Source organism: Talpa occidentalis, unplaced genomic scaffold (assembly GCF_014898055.3).
Source record: "Talpa occidentalis isolate TD23 unplaced genomic scaffold, MPIMG_talOcc4v2.1 talOcc4.14, whole genome shotgun sequence".
Lineage (NCBI taxonomy): Eukaryota > Metazoa > Chordata > Mammalia > Eulipotyphla > Talpidae > Talpa > Talpa occidentalis.
In genome coordinates this window covers 51,257,087-51,271,842 of record NW_023601433.1, presented here as the reverse complement: position 1 = coordinate 51,271,842, position 14,756 = coordinate 51,257,087, and the positions used below count along the sequence as shown (strand labels likewise).

The following is a 14,756-nucleotide window of genomic DNA, read 5'->3' as shown; positions in this document are numbered from 1 at the left end:
TTATACAATTCCATTAATTTTGTTTCAACCAACTATCATGTGTTGCTAAATTGCCAACATAGCCAAATCCAAGGAACAGCTTGCTCTATTCTCAGCTGGCATCTGAATCTTTTGTGACAACCTACTTATTTAGATATTGAAGTAATGAGGGTCTTATCCAACTGTTCATGACAAAATTCATAACTTCTAGTTGGAACATTTTTTTTAAATTGGTTAAATACCTGAGTGAGGTAATGTACTGAAATTATCTATATTGTAAATCATGGGATTTGTGTGCTTAAGAAAACATACCAACTTGAGTGCATAAGAAGAGTACCCAGATGCTGTAGCACATGTGAGAAAGAAGCCGAGTCCTGCAGAGCATGGTGGAGAGGCCAGACACAGGATTGTCTTGAAGCTTTATCACAGGAGGCTTTCATAGCAAGAGAACGGAAGTATTACGCATGATGGAACACTGGGGGAACTTAAGTTAGTTGCACTGCGGAAATGAAGATGAGATCCCAGTGAATTTAAAAGTTCACAATTATAAAAGTCTAGGAGAAATTGCATGAAATATTTGTTAAATAATCGGTGATAACATGCAGAAGTTTGAGAAATTTACATAAAATGTTAAATGCACCAATAAAAATTTTAAAATATGTGAAGTCTGCATCAAATTTAAGAGTTAATATTACCAAATATATTAAAAATTCATTCAGCTTTTAGGATAAATGTCAAGACACTTACAGATAAATAGGGGAAGGTAATGAAAAGAAAATCATGCAAAGAATAATAATATAAACATCCCATGGAAATTGTTCATCACTAAGATACCGTAAGGACAATCAGAAAACATACAATCCTCTTGCCCACTGTTTGTGCCAACATAACTGGATGGTAGTTAAATCAGCCTTACTTTTAGCCTCCACAATGATCCTTAGTTCTTCAGAGCAGTTGAACCAGCTACCAAGGGGTGGGTGGACCTGCAAAGGCAGTATTCACTGAACCTCACATCTGGGCCAAAACCAAGACTTTGCAGGTGTCTGCAGCGCTGGTTGACTCACTGCACCAGTACTGGTAGCCAGTGCAGTGTGAGTAGTTAATGTCCATGACTGCGCCGGGTGCAGGCAGAGCTTAGAGCTCCTTCTTCCCTTAGATAAGGCTCGACTGGTGTTCTTGTTTACAGGTGAGGAAACAAAGGCCCATGCCCAAGTCAGGCAGTGAACGGTCTTCAACCACAATTGTGAGACTAGAAATAGGAGAAAGTATCTGTAAAGCCTAGTGAAAATAGCAGTCTCATACACAATTTCGTGTATATGAGAATGCACACAAGATGGAAGATAACAGGAAAGTAAGGAGAGCTCTGGTGCAGTTTTACACATGACTATTGGTGGTGTGTTTGCCTTCTATATAAATTAGAAGAGAGTTCATGAGGCTATTGAAGCACCTTTTACTGCTGCATTTTTAAGCCAGGCACCTACTTTTCATTCTGGTGTTGCTTTTCTGTTGAATGTGAGCCCTGCTGCTGCGGGGGGCTGTGTGCATTAGTGGTGTTTTAAAAGCATCATGTCATGTAACTCCCTCCCTCTGTGCAGGTGGCACTGGTGTTCCCCAACAACGACCCTGCTGCCTCCATGGTGGCCTTCTACGGCTGCCTGCTGGCCGAAGTCGTCCCTGTGCCCATCGAGGTCCCGCTCACGAGAAAGGTAAAGGATACATCGCTTCCTGAAAGCCTGTTAAAGGATGCCAGGCTGCTGCCCTGGACATACTGGCGGGGGTCAGGATGCACAGGCTACTGTGGTAAAATGTTTGTCACCCCTGCAGCTTGTGGGCGGAGAGGCACAGGATATCTCATTTCTGAGGGGCTGTGCAGTTTCTTAGTGCAGGGAAAGTACCACTCAACCTTGGATTCTACTCTGGATTTATCTGGCCTTCATTCATGTTGCACTGGCAACATCAGTGAACAAACTGTGGGGTGTATCTCCTGACTCCAAAGTGTGTGATTGTGTGTGTCCAGCCCCAGAGTTCCCATGAGTTCCTCCTGCTGGCTTCATGGCTATTCTGCTATTAAATGTCATGGTTCAACATTTAAGGAAGGCTTCTGCGACCTCGAGGAAATGCCTCCTAGTCTGTTCAGGGGGTAGAAGGGAGAGAGCCACTCTCAGTAAGCAGTAACCACACCCAGAAATACTTATTGCCACAATGAGTACCATTTCCTAATTTTTTCACATCACATAAGGAATCTAGATTTGTCTATGTTAAGTCTGTAGCCTGGTGTCCAAACAACGGTGGGTTCTCAGAGGAAAATCTTTTGTACAAAGAGGCACATGCCTGGCCTCCTCCTCACTGGCAGGAACGTTGTGCTATTACCCGGACAGGTAGTGCAAGTTCCACATACTGCTGCTGCAGACGCACCTAGTACCCAACCTGACTCTTTCACTAACATGTTTTCAATGCTTTGAAATAGTGATGTTAAGATCCTTTGCCTCTTTGATGGAAATGTAAGCCATTCATTCAGATGTTTTAGAACCTTTCTAATTGTGTGTGAGTAGGAAGTTCCAGCAGGAATAATTGCTGGAGGGAGGGAGGTGTTGTGCTGGATTCTGTCTGCTGTGGCTTTGCATGGTGGCTGCGGAAGCTACATGAGCTCTGCCACCCAGGCCCGTTGGGGAGAACTTGAGTCCTGCCACAAGGCCAGTTCTCCCATCGGTGCTGTCAGGGCCATCTGCCCACTCGCCTGAGGGTCCCAAGCTGTTACCTACCAGGTGTCTCACCTCCCAAACCCACTCAGTACCCTCCTTCTGGTACCCTGCATCATGGGACCAGAAACCCAGCAGGGGACTGGCCGAGGGTCTGGCTGTTTCTCCCCTGGGAACATTTCCTGATGGGGAGACAGGACCGTGAGATGACTTTGCTGACAAAGTTCTCAGGTGAGCAGAAGCTGTGTGTCACCCTCAGGCTCTCTGACTTCAAAATGTCATGTCTTTTCCCTTGAGAATATTTCTTTAGGTTAAAGAACCTGTTTGGTCAGGTGCAATTCAAAATGGGGCAAGATGTGTAGAAAAGCATAGATGAGGAGGCCTGTGGTATTTCTTCTATCAGTTCTGTGCCCCTAGACTTGTTTTAAAACAGAGGGCCCCATGAAAAGCACATTTTCCAAATCCTGATATTACTTAATGTCCCTCATGTCATGTTTGTTTATTCTCTGTTTCAATTCCTGGGGTGAGAGGAGAAAACTTTTTCTTTAAGAGAACAGAGTAGGAGAAATCCACATTCCTGTGATACTTGAGCCAGGGAGCAGGGAAGGCAAGGGAGGGCATCCACATGTCACTGCCAAGTCGGTGTTGTCACAGCAGATCTGAAAGGTGCCTGGAGCCCTCCCCCCCCCCCCCCCAGGAGATGGACATCGGTAAGACCATCTGTCAGCTGAGACACAGGCTGTGCTGCGGGCATGAGTATGACAGCAAAACAGTATTACAACCTCAGGACAGGGGTTGAATTGTCTGTATTCTAAGCGCAGTAGCAACAGAGAAGATATGGCTCTTGGGCCACAGGCGTGGAGCCCACTGGGGCCTGGTCTCCTCAGGAGCCTGGCCTCAGGGACATTTGCTTTCCTGCTGGGATATTCTTTCCTTTCCTTTCCTTCACACAACCTATTTGCTTTAATAAAGGGTTTCAAATTCCTGTTAAAATGAAATCTCTTTGGAAGCAATAGCTTCTCTGTCTTGCCAGGTATTTACAATTGTGTGTGAACGGTGATATGATTCTCCTCAGGATCACCTTTTGATAGGAAATCTGAGTAGAGGGACCTTGTAGACCTGAAGGGTGGTAGGAGTAGGGTGAAATCTGGCTAGCTGAAGAGGGGGAGGGGGATAGGTTGTGCCCCACGTGGGATTCATTTAAAACACCCTGGAGGGGGAGAGAGAGAGAGCGCGAGCGCACAATTTGAGTACACAGGAGCAAAATTGGTAGCAAAAACTACCTACTAGTAGTTTGGAGGTCACGAATCTAAAATGAGTTCATGACAGACTTTTCATGAACTCATTTCACGTGGAGAGAGAATCCTCTTTTTGTGTGTGATTGATGCTTTCTGACTGGGCCCCGAGGACAGACTGGGGTGGACAATGATAGGCAATGTGTCCACACTGGCCCATTCGATGCTGAGGAGTCACTTGTCAGAGACACAGGGAAGGGGTTTTCTAGGAAGTGACATAATTGGTGTGCTCTTCACATATTACAAAAACTGAGAAATTTCCACTCGAGTGTGGTCTAGGTTTTCATAGGCAGCAAGAAAGCCATGAGTGAAGTTTTGTGCCCAGTAGTCCTCGACAACCCAGCATTCAGGGGAGCACCCCTGCAAGCTGCCACCTTTCAGCAAGAACCTGCAGGCCCGAGAGGTGCTTAGTCCTGGGGAGAAGCACGGAGAAAAGGGAGCCACGAGGGGCTCATCCTCATGCTCCCTGAGGTGGAAGGCTGTGCCCTGAGTCGGCTGCTCATCAGACACAGGGAGGCAGTCACTGCCTTCCTGAGACTGGGTCTAGAAGCCACGTGGATTGTAGCAGCATGGGTGTCACACGTCCTTGTCTCAGGTTAGTGTAGAAACAGGCCATGGCATCAGCGTTATTTGTAGAGTGTGTGCGCTCAGGTGCTGCCCCTGGTTCTGGGCTCCAGAAGCTTTGAGCTTCAGGGATCTGTGTGGGTACAGGATCTCATTTCACCCATGGGGTGGGGTGGGCATAACTGAATAGGAATCTTCCAAATGAAGAGGAGACGCTCCTTCCTACAAGGTCTCTGATCTTTTCCTTCATATGTTGGTGTGTTGTTATCTGCGTCTCCCAAGGATGAGTCTCTCTCATTTTAGGGATCAAATTCTATGCAGACATTAGAAAGAGGGAGTTCAGAGGCAGCAGGTTTCAAAGAGGACCAATGTCAGAGCGCAGTGCCAGCCCTGTGAGGTCACAGTCATCTGCCTGGTGCTTGGACCTAAGTCATTCCATGTGCAGATTCCTAGACCCTCCAACACAATCACACCCCAGTGAAACCTGGTTTCAGAAACTGTCCCCTCTCATTGTGTGGTGATGGGATACCCAAATACACGTGAAAGTGGCTGATTATAACTCTGTTTGAAAAAATACTGCTCAAAGGAAAAGTCCACAATTACCCCAGAAAGCAGTGCCTGCATCTGCCCAGTGCCAGACCTCCTCTCCTTCTCGGGCTGCGTGGTGTGTGCCCGTCAGGTTTGCCATACAAAATGCCATGGAAAGAGACAGATTTTCACTGATGATTTAAATCTACAATCAGGAAAGTATGAGTACCCACTTGAAAAGCTTAGCTTAGAAGTGTTGCTACTACTGATTTTACCCGGTGACAGTACCCGTCAGTGAGGGGAAGGAGGCAGAGCGGAAGGAAACAGGGCACCGTGTCCACGGCAGGCGTGTCATTTTCCTTGCTCAGGCAGTGCGCCATGGGAGGAAGGAGGTGATGGTTTACTATTCATATGCTGCAGTTCTAAGAACCTGGCTTCTTCAGGCTTCTGTCTTGTTTTCTGAATCATAGCTAATGTGACGGCAGAATAAAGAGAGTTGAACTGACTTGCTGCTGGCCTGTCCTTCTGCAGGGTGCTGGACTAATAAGCAGCAAAGCTAACAGGGTATTTTCACTCCCTGCCCTAGCCAAGGGGAGCCCTGTCCTGCAGCATCTTCTCAGACCCACGTTCCTCAATCCACATCAGCACTTGCTTCCCCAGAGCTGGTCATGCTGTGGTGGCCTGAGAATGTGCCCTCTTGAGACATGTCACACTCTGGGTGAGGGAAGGGGCCAGGTTCCTTCCTCTGGTTAAGAGTGAGTGTTGGGTGTACCCAAGCCAGTGTGATCAAGCACTCCGTATGCCTTAGCACTAGTAGTTTTGAAACTGGGCACCAGGTATAGTATGTTAAGTACAGAGATGTTTTCTTAGACTCTTAGACAGTAAGCTTTCTCACAATCACAGTCTCACAGAAACCTGGTGATGGGTCCGCTCACCGAGCTCACGTGGTTATGTGCTGAGTGCTTTACCCCGATGCATCTGGTTCATCCTCACATAGCCTGAGACCCTGCTCTGCTCTTTATTCCCCTCGTACAGATGAGGAGACAGGCTAAGTGAACTCTGTTTAGGGGCACTTTACAGCTAGCAGGTGGCAGCCTGGCTTTGAGTCCAGTCCTCAGGATGCCAGTCTGTGCCCCAAGCTGCTGGTCATTCAGGGAAATTCTATCCATCCGGGAACCTGAGGGCAAGGCCATGTTGTGGGAAAGCAGCCACGATCTCTACTTTGTGATCCTTCTTTCTTTGTTGCCCTCACCTAGGATGCAGGGAGCCAACAGATCGGATTCTTACTTGGAAGCTGTGGAGTGACTGTGGCCTTGACTAGCGATGCTTGCCACAAAGGACTGCCAAAAAGCCCAACAGGGGAGATCCCACAGTTCAAAGGTACACACAGCCACAGGCCCTTGGGAGGCCAGCTCTTCTCTGGGGAAGAATGTGCTGAATACACGGCTGCACATACCGTCTTGGATAACACCCCTTGTGTTACCAGCCTATGTACGGCTGGCGGGGCTCGCTCACTCCTGTCGATACCATCTGAGATGCAATGGAAACACCAGTCTCCATCTAGCGGGTGGTGTTGTAAAGCATAAAGTGGGAGAAGTCATTCTATACACCTCTTCTAGGTAATGCTTACTGAAAGGAATTTGTCTTATTTGTCTTTATTTCCAAGGTTGGCCAAAGCTGTTGTGGTTTGTCACAGAGTCAAAACATCTCTCCAAACCTCCTCGAGATTGGTTCCCACATATTAAAGATGCAAACAATGACACTGCTTACATCGAGGTAAGCCCCCGGGTCTGGCTGCACTCCGGAACTGAGAAACAGTTTCGGATGGTGACACAGCTCCAGACTTAGGGTCTTGCAGCCTCACAGGGGGACCAGTGCTGAGAAACACGAGCCTGGTGACTGGTCCCCTACCCTGGTCTGCGTGTTGTCTCGTTTCAGTACAAGACCTGCAAGGATGGAAGTGTGCTGGGGGTGACCGTCACTAGGATTGCCCTGCTGACCCACTGCCAGGCCCTCACTCAAGCCTGTGGCTATACAGAAGGTATGAGGGACAGGGGATCTCCCCACAACCAGGGCCTGGGAGACTCAGTCATATCACCAGTGGAGGGAATGTGACCTTCTCCCTTGAAACTGTGTGACTTTGCACCCATCTCAGCTAAAGCCTGGCTAACCCGTGGGGTTGTATATTCAGGGTCATCTGCCTCTCACCACTATAACAGCATAGGCTGGGGCTTAAATAACAGACAAGTGTAACTCAGTTCCTGAGGCAGGAGGGCCAAGATCAAGGTGTCCTGAGGGTCTGTTCCTGGAGGTGAGATCTCTGTTAATGGCTGGCAGATGGCGCCTTTTCACTGTCCTCATGCAGCCTGACACCATATCTCTTCCCCCTCTTATGAAGACACCTGCTCTGTTGGACCCAAGCACCACACCCATGACCTCATTTAACCTTATTTGTCCTATAATATCCTTGTTGACCCAAACTCCAAATACAGCCACACCACAGCCTAGGGGTTCAACCTGTGAGTCTGGGGAGAGTTGGACCATAATGGATCATTAGTACCATGGATGTTCTTTCCAAGCTGCACATTGGAATCTTTTGGGGAGCTTTAAAAAAATGCCATGTTCCAACCCACCTGTACCAATTGACTCATAATCTCTCGCAGTAGGTTACTGAGCCAGGGGTGGCCACCACAGTGGGGAGCAGCTGGTTGTCATGCTCACCTGCCACACCATGGACAGCATGGCTTTAAACACACCATCGTGTCTCTGGCTCACACCATGCATCATAGTTGTCATTTCACACATTTGTTTTAGCTCCATTTTCAGAGACATCCCCTCTATAGCCCTTAACTACTCTTACATTCCTTTTCTTTTTTCTTTTTTTTTTAACTTGCCCAGTGCTTTCTTGAACTAGGGTTCTGACAGATGATGCATCAGTCCCTTCAAGCCCATCCCACATTATGAAATTCAGGATCCAGAAGTGACTCTGTCCTTGGTTTAGCTGCTTCCATGACATTTCCTCTTGAAATTTCCCAAACATTGAGTGTAAAGATTTCATCCACACATATACCCCTGCCATAGGTTGTCATGCTCACTGAAATGCTCCCCCACATCGTTGTGTATGCAAAGCACTGCGTCCACAATTCTCTATCTCGCCTTCTATCTGTCCATCTTCCTGTACGACCATCAGTCCATCCACCTGTCATCCACCTACCCTTTCATCTATCCATTCACAACCAGACAGGGTCAGGTTCTGGCCAGTCAGATCCCATGCTTCACAGCACTTGGGGCTGGGCTTCCACTGGGTTCAGAATTTAGGCCTTGGGGCACCTACACATAATAACATCCCTTTCTGGAGCACCAGCAGCTGGGGCCAGGTAGCTGATAAATGTTTGCATCTCTAACCCCAACTGGACAGGGGGAGCCTAAACCTCAGCCTGTGAATGTTCTGAGATGGATGAAAACTCCTATAGATGACTGCATATAGAAAACTGCATATAGATGACACTTAACAGGGCAGAGTAAGAACTTATGTTTGTGCTAGAAAGGCTGGTGTAAAGGGACAGCAGAGAGGAAGAAAAGGGAGTAGGAGGAGGGACTAGGAATGCAGGGGAAGGAGGTTGCAGGAGTGGGGCTTCAGCTGGTCCATCCCTAACCTCCTAGGGGTTCTCCTGAATGCTGGAAGACAAAGGGTTAACCTAAATGAGGAAGAGAAAGGACAAAAAGCTTCCTCAGGACTTAAATCCTGTCCTTTCAAATTCCTTGTCTCCTCCTTATACCCCAGAGACTTCCAGTGGTACAGAGGTGATCCTCCTTTCTCCAAATCCTTGGCCTTTCTCTCTCCTGGGAGAACACATGACAGAAATGAAAAGACTCACTCTTAAAAAGAAATAAAAGGGCAGGGAGGAGGAAAACAAGTATATGAAAGAGAAGACATAGCACATTTTCAGTGATGGTATGAAGGGCTATTGCTGCCAACCTACCTGTCTGAAGATTCCTTTGGAAACACTTTCCAGCATTTAAAAATGGGTTTAGAGGCTGCAGAATTTCTACCAACATAAAGTGAAATGATTTTCCATTACCACCCCCAATGTGATGTTGGATTTTCTTTGCCCTTTGTGCCTGCTTCGTAAGTAAAAATCTTTTGACTCTTCATTTGTGCAGCTGAGACAATTGTGAATGTGCTGGATTTCAAGAAAGACGTGGGACTTTGGCATGGAATCCTGACGGTAAGTGTGGCTCCCCTGTGTCCTGTTCACATTTGGACGTGCACAGTCAGAATTAAAGTGTGGTCTCTACACAAGGTCCTTGGAAGAGCCCTTTCCTCCCGCCTTGTAAGGAAAAGTCATCCTTGTTGGCAGTGATGTCATTTCTGGAAGCTCAGTGAGCCCCCAAGCCCCAAGCTTTAGCAGCTACTCCCTGAGTCCTGGAACTGAATATTGACATTGCAGCTGCCTGGAGCAGTCTTTTCCAGGCTCAGAGGAAATGCAGTGTGTGTTCCCCACTTTTGGCATTTAAGATTTCACAGTAATGTCATCGACAGCTGGTGTTTGGGTCAGTTTCCCCATACATATGATTTGACTAGGACAGTGTTATTTTTCCTTCCTGTGAGACAGTGTTTATTAATACTTAGGGAATCCACTGTTCCATTATGCTACAGGGGAAAGCACTTAACAGATTCCTCTTAATAAAATCCAGCAAGCATTATAGAGGAATGCATGTCTCCTTATTAGTGCCACAAGATAAGTGAGGATATAACAAAGCTGTAGGCACTTTTAATAGAAAAACAAACTTATTGTTAAGGTATATTTAACATTTAAAAAATATGTGTAGAATAACTACTTAGAATCTTGCCATGTCTGTTTCAGATGTGATCATTTTCACTTACCCATCTTTTTCATAGTTCTTTATACTGAAACTTTATATCTTTGCAGAAGTAAAAAAATTCTAGCAATTTTTACCTGACTGATAAGAATATAAATACAGAAGGTAGCATTTGTTGTTTCTTGATAAACCAGAATTTATTTCAACAAGAGCAGGCAAGATCATGTAGACCAAAGGTTGGGGTCTGGACTGGCCCATTGACTTTTGGTTCATGATTGCGGTTCATTTCTGCCATCTGGACTCCAGTGGATGATGAGATACACTCAGTGTGTGCTAGTGTGGTGGAAGGCCCCAGGACCAAGGACTGGGCTGGACTGCAGCCCTGCCCTCTGCAGCCTTCTGGCTGCAGCAAGCCCCCTGCACCAGCCCAGGGCACCTGGGTGTCTAAGTCACTCTGCACCCCTGTTGCCCCTCTGTCCAATGGGATTGATGACCTTGAGTGAGAATCATGTGGCCCAATGTTTAGTGAGTGCTTAGCCCTTCTACCTGCTGGGTAGTGTCATCTTCAAAGCCCCTTCTTCATAGACCTCATTGCCGTACAACTTGTCTGCTCCCCCTTGCTCTAGATTATGCCCCAGTTTTTAAGTCTCTCTTTTGCTACCTCCTTATAGAGTGAAGTGGTTCCCTGGCTAGAGGACCAATGCTCTTCTCCAGCATCTTCTATGTGGTGCAAGTGTTCTTACCCCTAGGTGGCATAGGGAGCAAGCCCCAGGCAAGAGGTCATGTGCTGCAGAGTCACTCCTCACAGGAAGGCCATCTTGTATTTCCCTTTAGCTTCTGAGTTGGATCAGCGCTCTCCAAAATGCCTATGCCCTCTCCCTTCACCTGCCCCTGAGGCAGCAGAGACAGGACAGGGAGAGTTTGTCCCATGCTCCCATTCTGTAATCCCTTAACTTTACCAGCTGTGCCTGATACCCAAATAGGCTTGTAAATCTTCCCTGTGGGTATGTAGGGACTAGCCATCTATTTTAAAACTTTGTTTTGGCCATTCCACTTTGCATTCAATTAAAGCCAGCTGGGACACTGAGGGTGCTTGAGACACACTTTGTGCTACCCCTTGACATCTCAGTGTAACATTTACTTAACCATATTAATTTGTGATATAAAAATAAACGCAATATACTAGAGAAAATTAAGCTTCAAGACTGTGAGAGGCCATTAAAGAAATGGTAGTCATTCTACTAAAGATTTTATAAGGAAAGAACTTGGACTTGAGTGTTTTAGTTATGTCTGAAAAGCAGGAGCCAAGAGGACTAGATAACTTTGGGAAGTCACATTCCCTGAGACTTCTTCAAGGATTATCCCTAATGTACCAGATCAGCCACCCATTTGTCCTGTGAGCCCTAGCAGTGAGGTGAGCCCCTTCCTACCACCCGCAGCCAGTTCACCCCCTCTTTGTCTCACTGGCCCTCACTCATCTGTGTGTCCTTGATTTCAGAGTGTCATGAACATGATGCATGTGATCAGCATCCCGTACTCGCTGATGAAGGTGAACCCTCTGTCCTGGATTCAGAAGGTCTGCCAGTACAAAGGTGCGTCTCCAGGGTGCCCCTGGGTGCCCCTTCCTCACCACAGCTCCCTTTTTGTTAATATCACTGTGCTGACTTTCCTTCTCCTTCTCTTTTAGCGAAGGTGGCTTGTGTAAAATCCAGGGACATGCACTGGGCATTAGTGGCACACAGGGATCAGAGAGACATCAATCTCTCCTCTCTCCGGATGCTGATTGTGGCCGACGGCGCAAACCCCTGTAAGTGACTATGGGCTGGTCACATGGAAGGCAGGCAGGCAATAGAGGTCCTCGGTTCCCAGTTTCCTTCCTCACACTTGTTCTTTTTCTAGTCTTTACCTCAGTTAAGAAGTCTAAAAATAACCAAGCAACTTCACTCGCTGTAGCCCCGTGATGGCAGAGCAGGGTATGCAGGCATGGTCTCGGGCTGAGCCCTGCTTCTGTAGGCAACTAACTTACTTTTTTAAATCCTTCTCTTACTTTAGGTGTTAAATGGTACATAAATCATCCAATTTTATGGGAACTAAGTGAAGTCATCTCTATGTTAGTTCCTTGGGATATAATAAGTGTTCAATAACTATTAACTATTATTACTTTATCATCTGTAGCAGACTTATTGATCAGGAAATATGTCATTTTTAATGCAGTTTCACTGTCAAATCCTGTAGCAAAAATCACCAAGGTAAAGTAATTAGTAGCTCACAGAGTACTGTTAATATAACTTGAGAAAATATTTCAGTCAGTTGAAATAAAACCCAACTAGCTTATTTTTAAAAGAAGAGTAAAGCAGAGAGTGAAAGAATGTAAGTTTCTGATCACATCTATAAGCCATACAACATATATTTTTGTAAGTTAACACATCATGTCCTTTCTTAAAGAATATATAAAAGTATATTCTCACATAAATTGGAGGAAAAAACAAAAGTGGCATTGCAAACAGATAACTATTAATTTGACAAATGAGTACCTCCCTTTAGAAAAATCACTCCATAGAAGATGAACTATTCAATACACAATTGGATTGTCCATAACTTTACAGACCAGTATATCTTGCATAAAGAGAGGTAACCCTTTATTTGGAAATAGTTTAGTTTAGTGGGTAATTATAATCATTCAAGTTAATGTAGAGGAAAGTTTTCTTCACTTAGTTTAAATATATCCATTTTTTGATACAGAAATACTGAAAATGGATGAACAAGTCTCAGGGATGTTGTATAGTGAAGTTCCCCAGTCAGAAAAAAGTTTCATTTTTTTAACGTATTGAATTGTGTAAGTTGAGAATAGTACATTTTTTCATTGTGCAGAAATGATCAATTGTAGTAAATAATGAAGTAGTCTTTCTATGCTTCTTAACTCCACTTGTGCCTGAATCCTAACCTCAAAGTATTTTATATCATGGGATATTTGTAATCACATTGCTTTCACTGTCTGATTATCATTCCCTCTTTCACTCCAGGGTCTATTTCTTCCTGCGATGCATTTCTCAATGTCTTCCAGAGTAAGGGCCTGCGGCCGGAGGTCATCTGTCCTTGTGCCAGCTCCCCTGAGGCGCTCACTGTGGCCATCCGGAGGTATGGGCTGCATTTTTTTGGTGGGCAGCCTCGGGTGGGTATACTGAAGCAGCCCCCTGGCAACCTAAAATCTAACAGTTGCTCAGTATGAGAGTCAAAAATGCCAGCCTTTCCACATGAGTTCTTCCCTGCATGTACTAGAAAGGACTCTTTCAAATATACTCTAGTTTCTCTAGTTAGAAAAGGATTTCTCTCCAGACTTTTATGTAATCCAAAATCAGTAGAAACCTGTCTGGAGGTACCTTGTGAGGAAACACCTGTCCTTGCAGTTACTCACATTTCCATTTGGTATAAAGGCTTCAGTTTCCTTTGGGGTAGAGTAGGGTAAATGTTGGATAAAGAGAAATTTTGTAGTCACAACTCTGCAGAATACTGCAGTTTAAAAATACTGGTTTTCTGAGCCATTAAGTCACTTGCTGGTGTATTAGGGGCTCCAGTCTGGGGCGAGCAGTGTGGGGACTGGCTCCCTGGTGCTCACAAAGGCCCCGCATGGTTTATGCCCTTGGTTGTAGATAATTCAACCTTCCACCGGCATCAGGGTGGTGTGCTCGGGAGAGGGTCACGGAGTCCCATGCAGGACGAGGGGTGTGAAAAAGCCGATTTTATCATCAGCAGCTCTCAGTTATCCATGTGAATGTGAGAAAGAAGTGTTTACATATTATAGGCATTTGCAGTTATTATTTGAGTTCTTTTTCAGTACCTTTGGGGTCTGTCTCTAATTAGGTTTATTTTTGTCACAAGTGTGCTATGTCACAAGAATGGACAGCAGAGCTTTCCATGCCTAAAGCACATGTGTCCTGCTCCTTATTCAAGTAAAATTAGCCTGACTGCTTGACCAGTAGGTTGAGAGAATTGAAAATCTTTAAAATATCAGAAGCAGCTTTTACTTTTGATTGAACCAGAAATTGGAAGTCTATAACCTAAATCAAATCAGTGAGGAAATATGGCGCTGTTAACCAGAACCCAGCCCTATTAGTTAGAGCGTGGCGTGATCATACCCCTATGGGATTCACCATGAATAGTCTTTGAGTTTGGAGTACAGAACACAGCAGGGCTTAGGTGCAGGTAACTACCACACTCTCTCCAGAATTCAATATTGAAATCTCTAACTTGAACCTAAAAGAAGATGCCAAGGAGACACCCAGGAAGCTTGGTGGGGCCAACAGACTGGAGACTCTTCTTTCCAGGCAATCAGTTCCTTCCACCAAAAGATGGGGGGATATACTCAGTAATTTCTCAGTTTCCTTCCCCTGAGAAATGTCTAAGATTTTACAGTTCTGTGAAACAGCACCACTGCCACAGAAAATTCACAAAATGAATGAATCACACATGTAGAAAATCAGAGTTGTCATCGCATGATTTGTTTGTTGTTTGCTCTTCCTAAAATGTACTCTCTGAGATGCCATTAGTATAAGTGTGGGCTCTGCCAGGCTTGACTGACAGAGGGAGAAGATGTAAGCCAGGCATTTTTAATCATTTCTCTTAAAATTTTTATTGTCTTTTAGAAAAAATTTCTTTTAAAAGATTAGAAATATAGTACCAGAAATAGGCAAATTAAGCAGCTACTACTTATTCAGTATGTCTGGTGTGGCTTGTGAGGCACTGGGGCTTGAACAAAAGTCAGCCAATGGTCAGGCAGACACTGGGGTCTGTAGGGGAGAGTGCCTTGTGAGGGCCTCTGGACACAGCCTGCACTCCTGTTAGCAGCAGGCCTGGTGGCTTCAGACCT

At 45.6% G+C, this 14,756-nt stretch overlaps 1 protein-coding gene across 2 annotated transcripts in view; it reads left to right on the top strand.

Moving 5' to 3' along the window:
- DIP2C (disco interacting protein 2 homolog C) overlaps window positions 1-14,756 on the top strand; it is a 343,245-nt gene that overhangs the window by 248,575 nt on the left and 79,914 nt on the right. For both annotated transcript variants that reach the window (XM_054695051.1, XM_054695050.1), the window contains 8 exons: window positions 1,575-1,685; window positions 6,322-6,445; window positions 6,732-6,841; window positions 7,004-7,106; window positions 9,230-9,294; window positions 11,388-11,481; window positions 11,577-11,696; window positions 12,913-13,027. In XM_054695051.1, coding sequence (XP_054551026.1) covers window positions 1,575-1,685; window positions 6,322-6,445; window positions 6,732-6,841; window positions 7,004-7,106; window positions 9,230-9,294; window positions 11,388-11,481; window positions 11,577-11,696; window positions 12,913-13,027 — 842 coding nt within the window. The remainder of the gene's footprint in view (window positions 1-1,574; window positions 1,686-6,321; window positions 6,446-6,731; window positions 6,842-7,003; window positions 7,107-9,229; window positions 9,295-11,387; window positions 11,482-11,576; window positions 11,697-12,912; window positions 13,028-14,756) is intronic.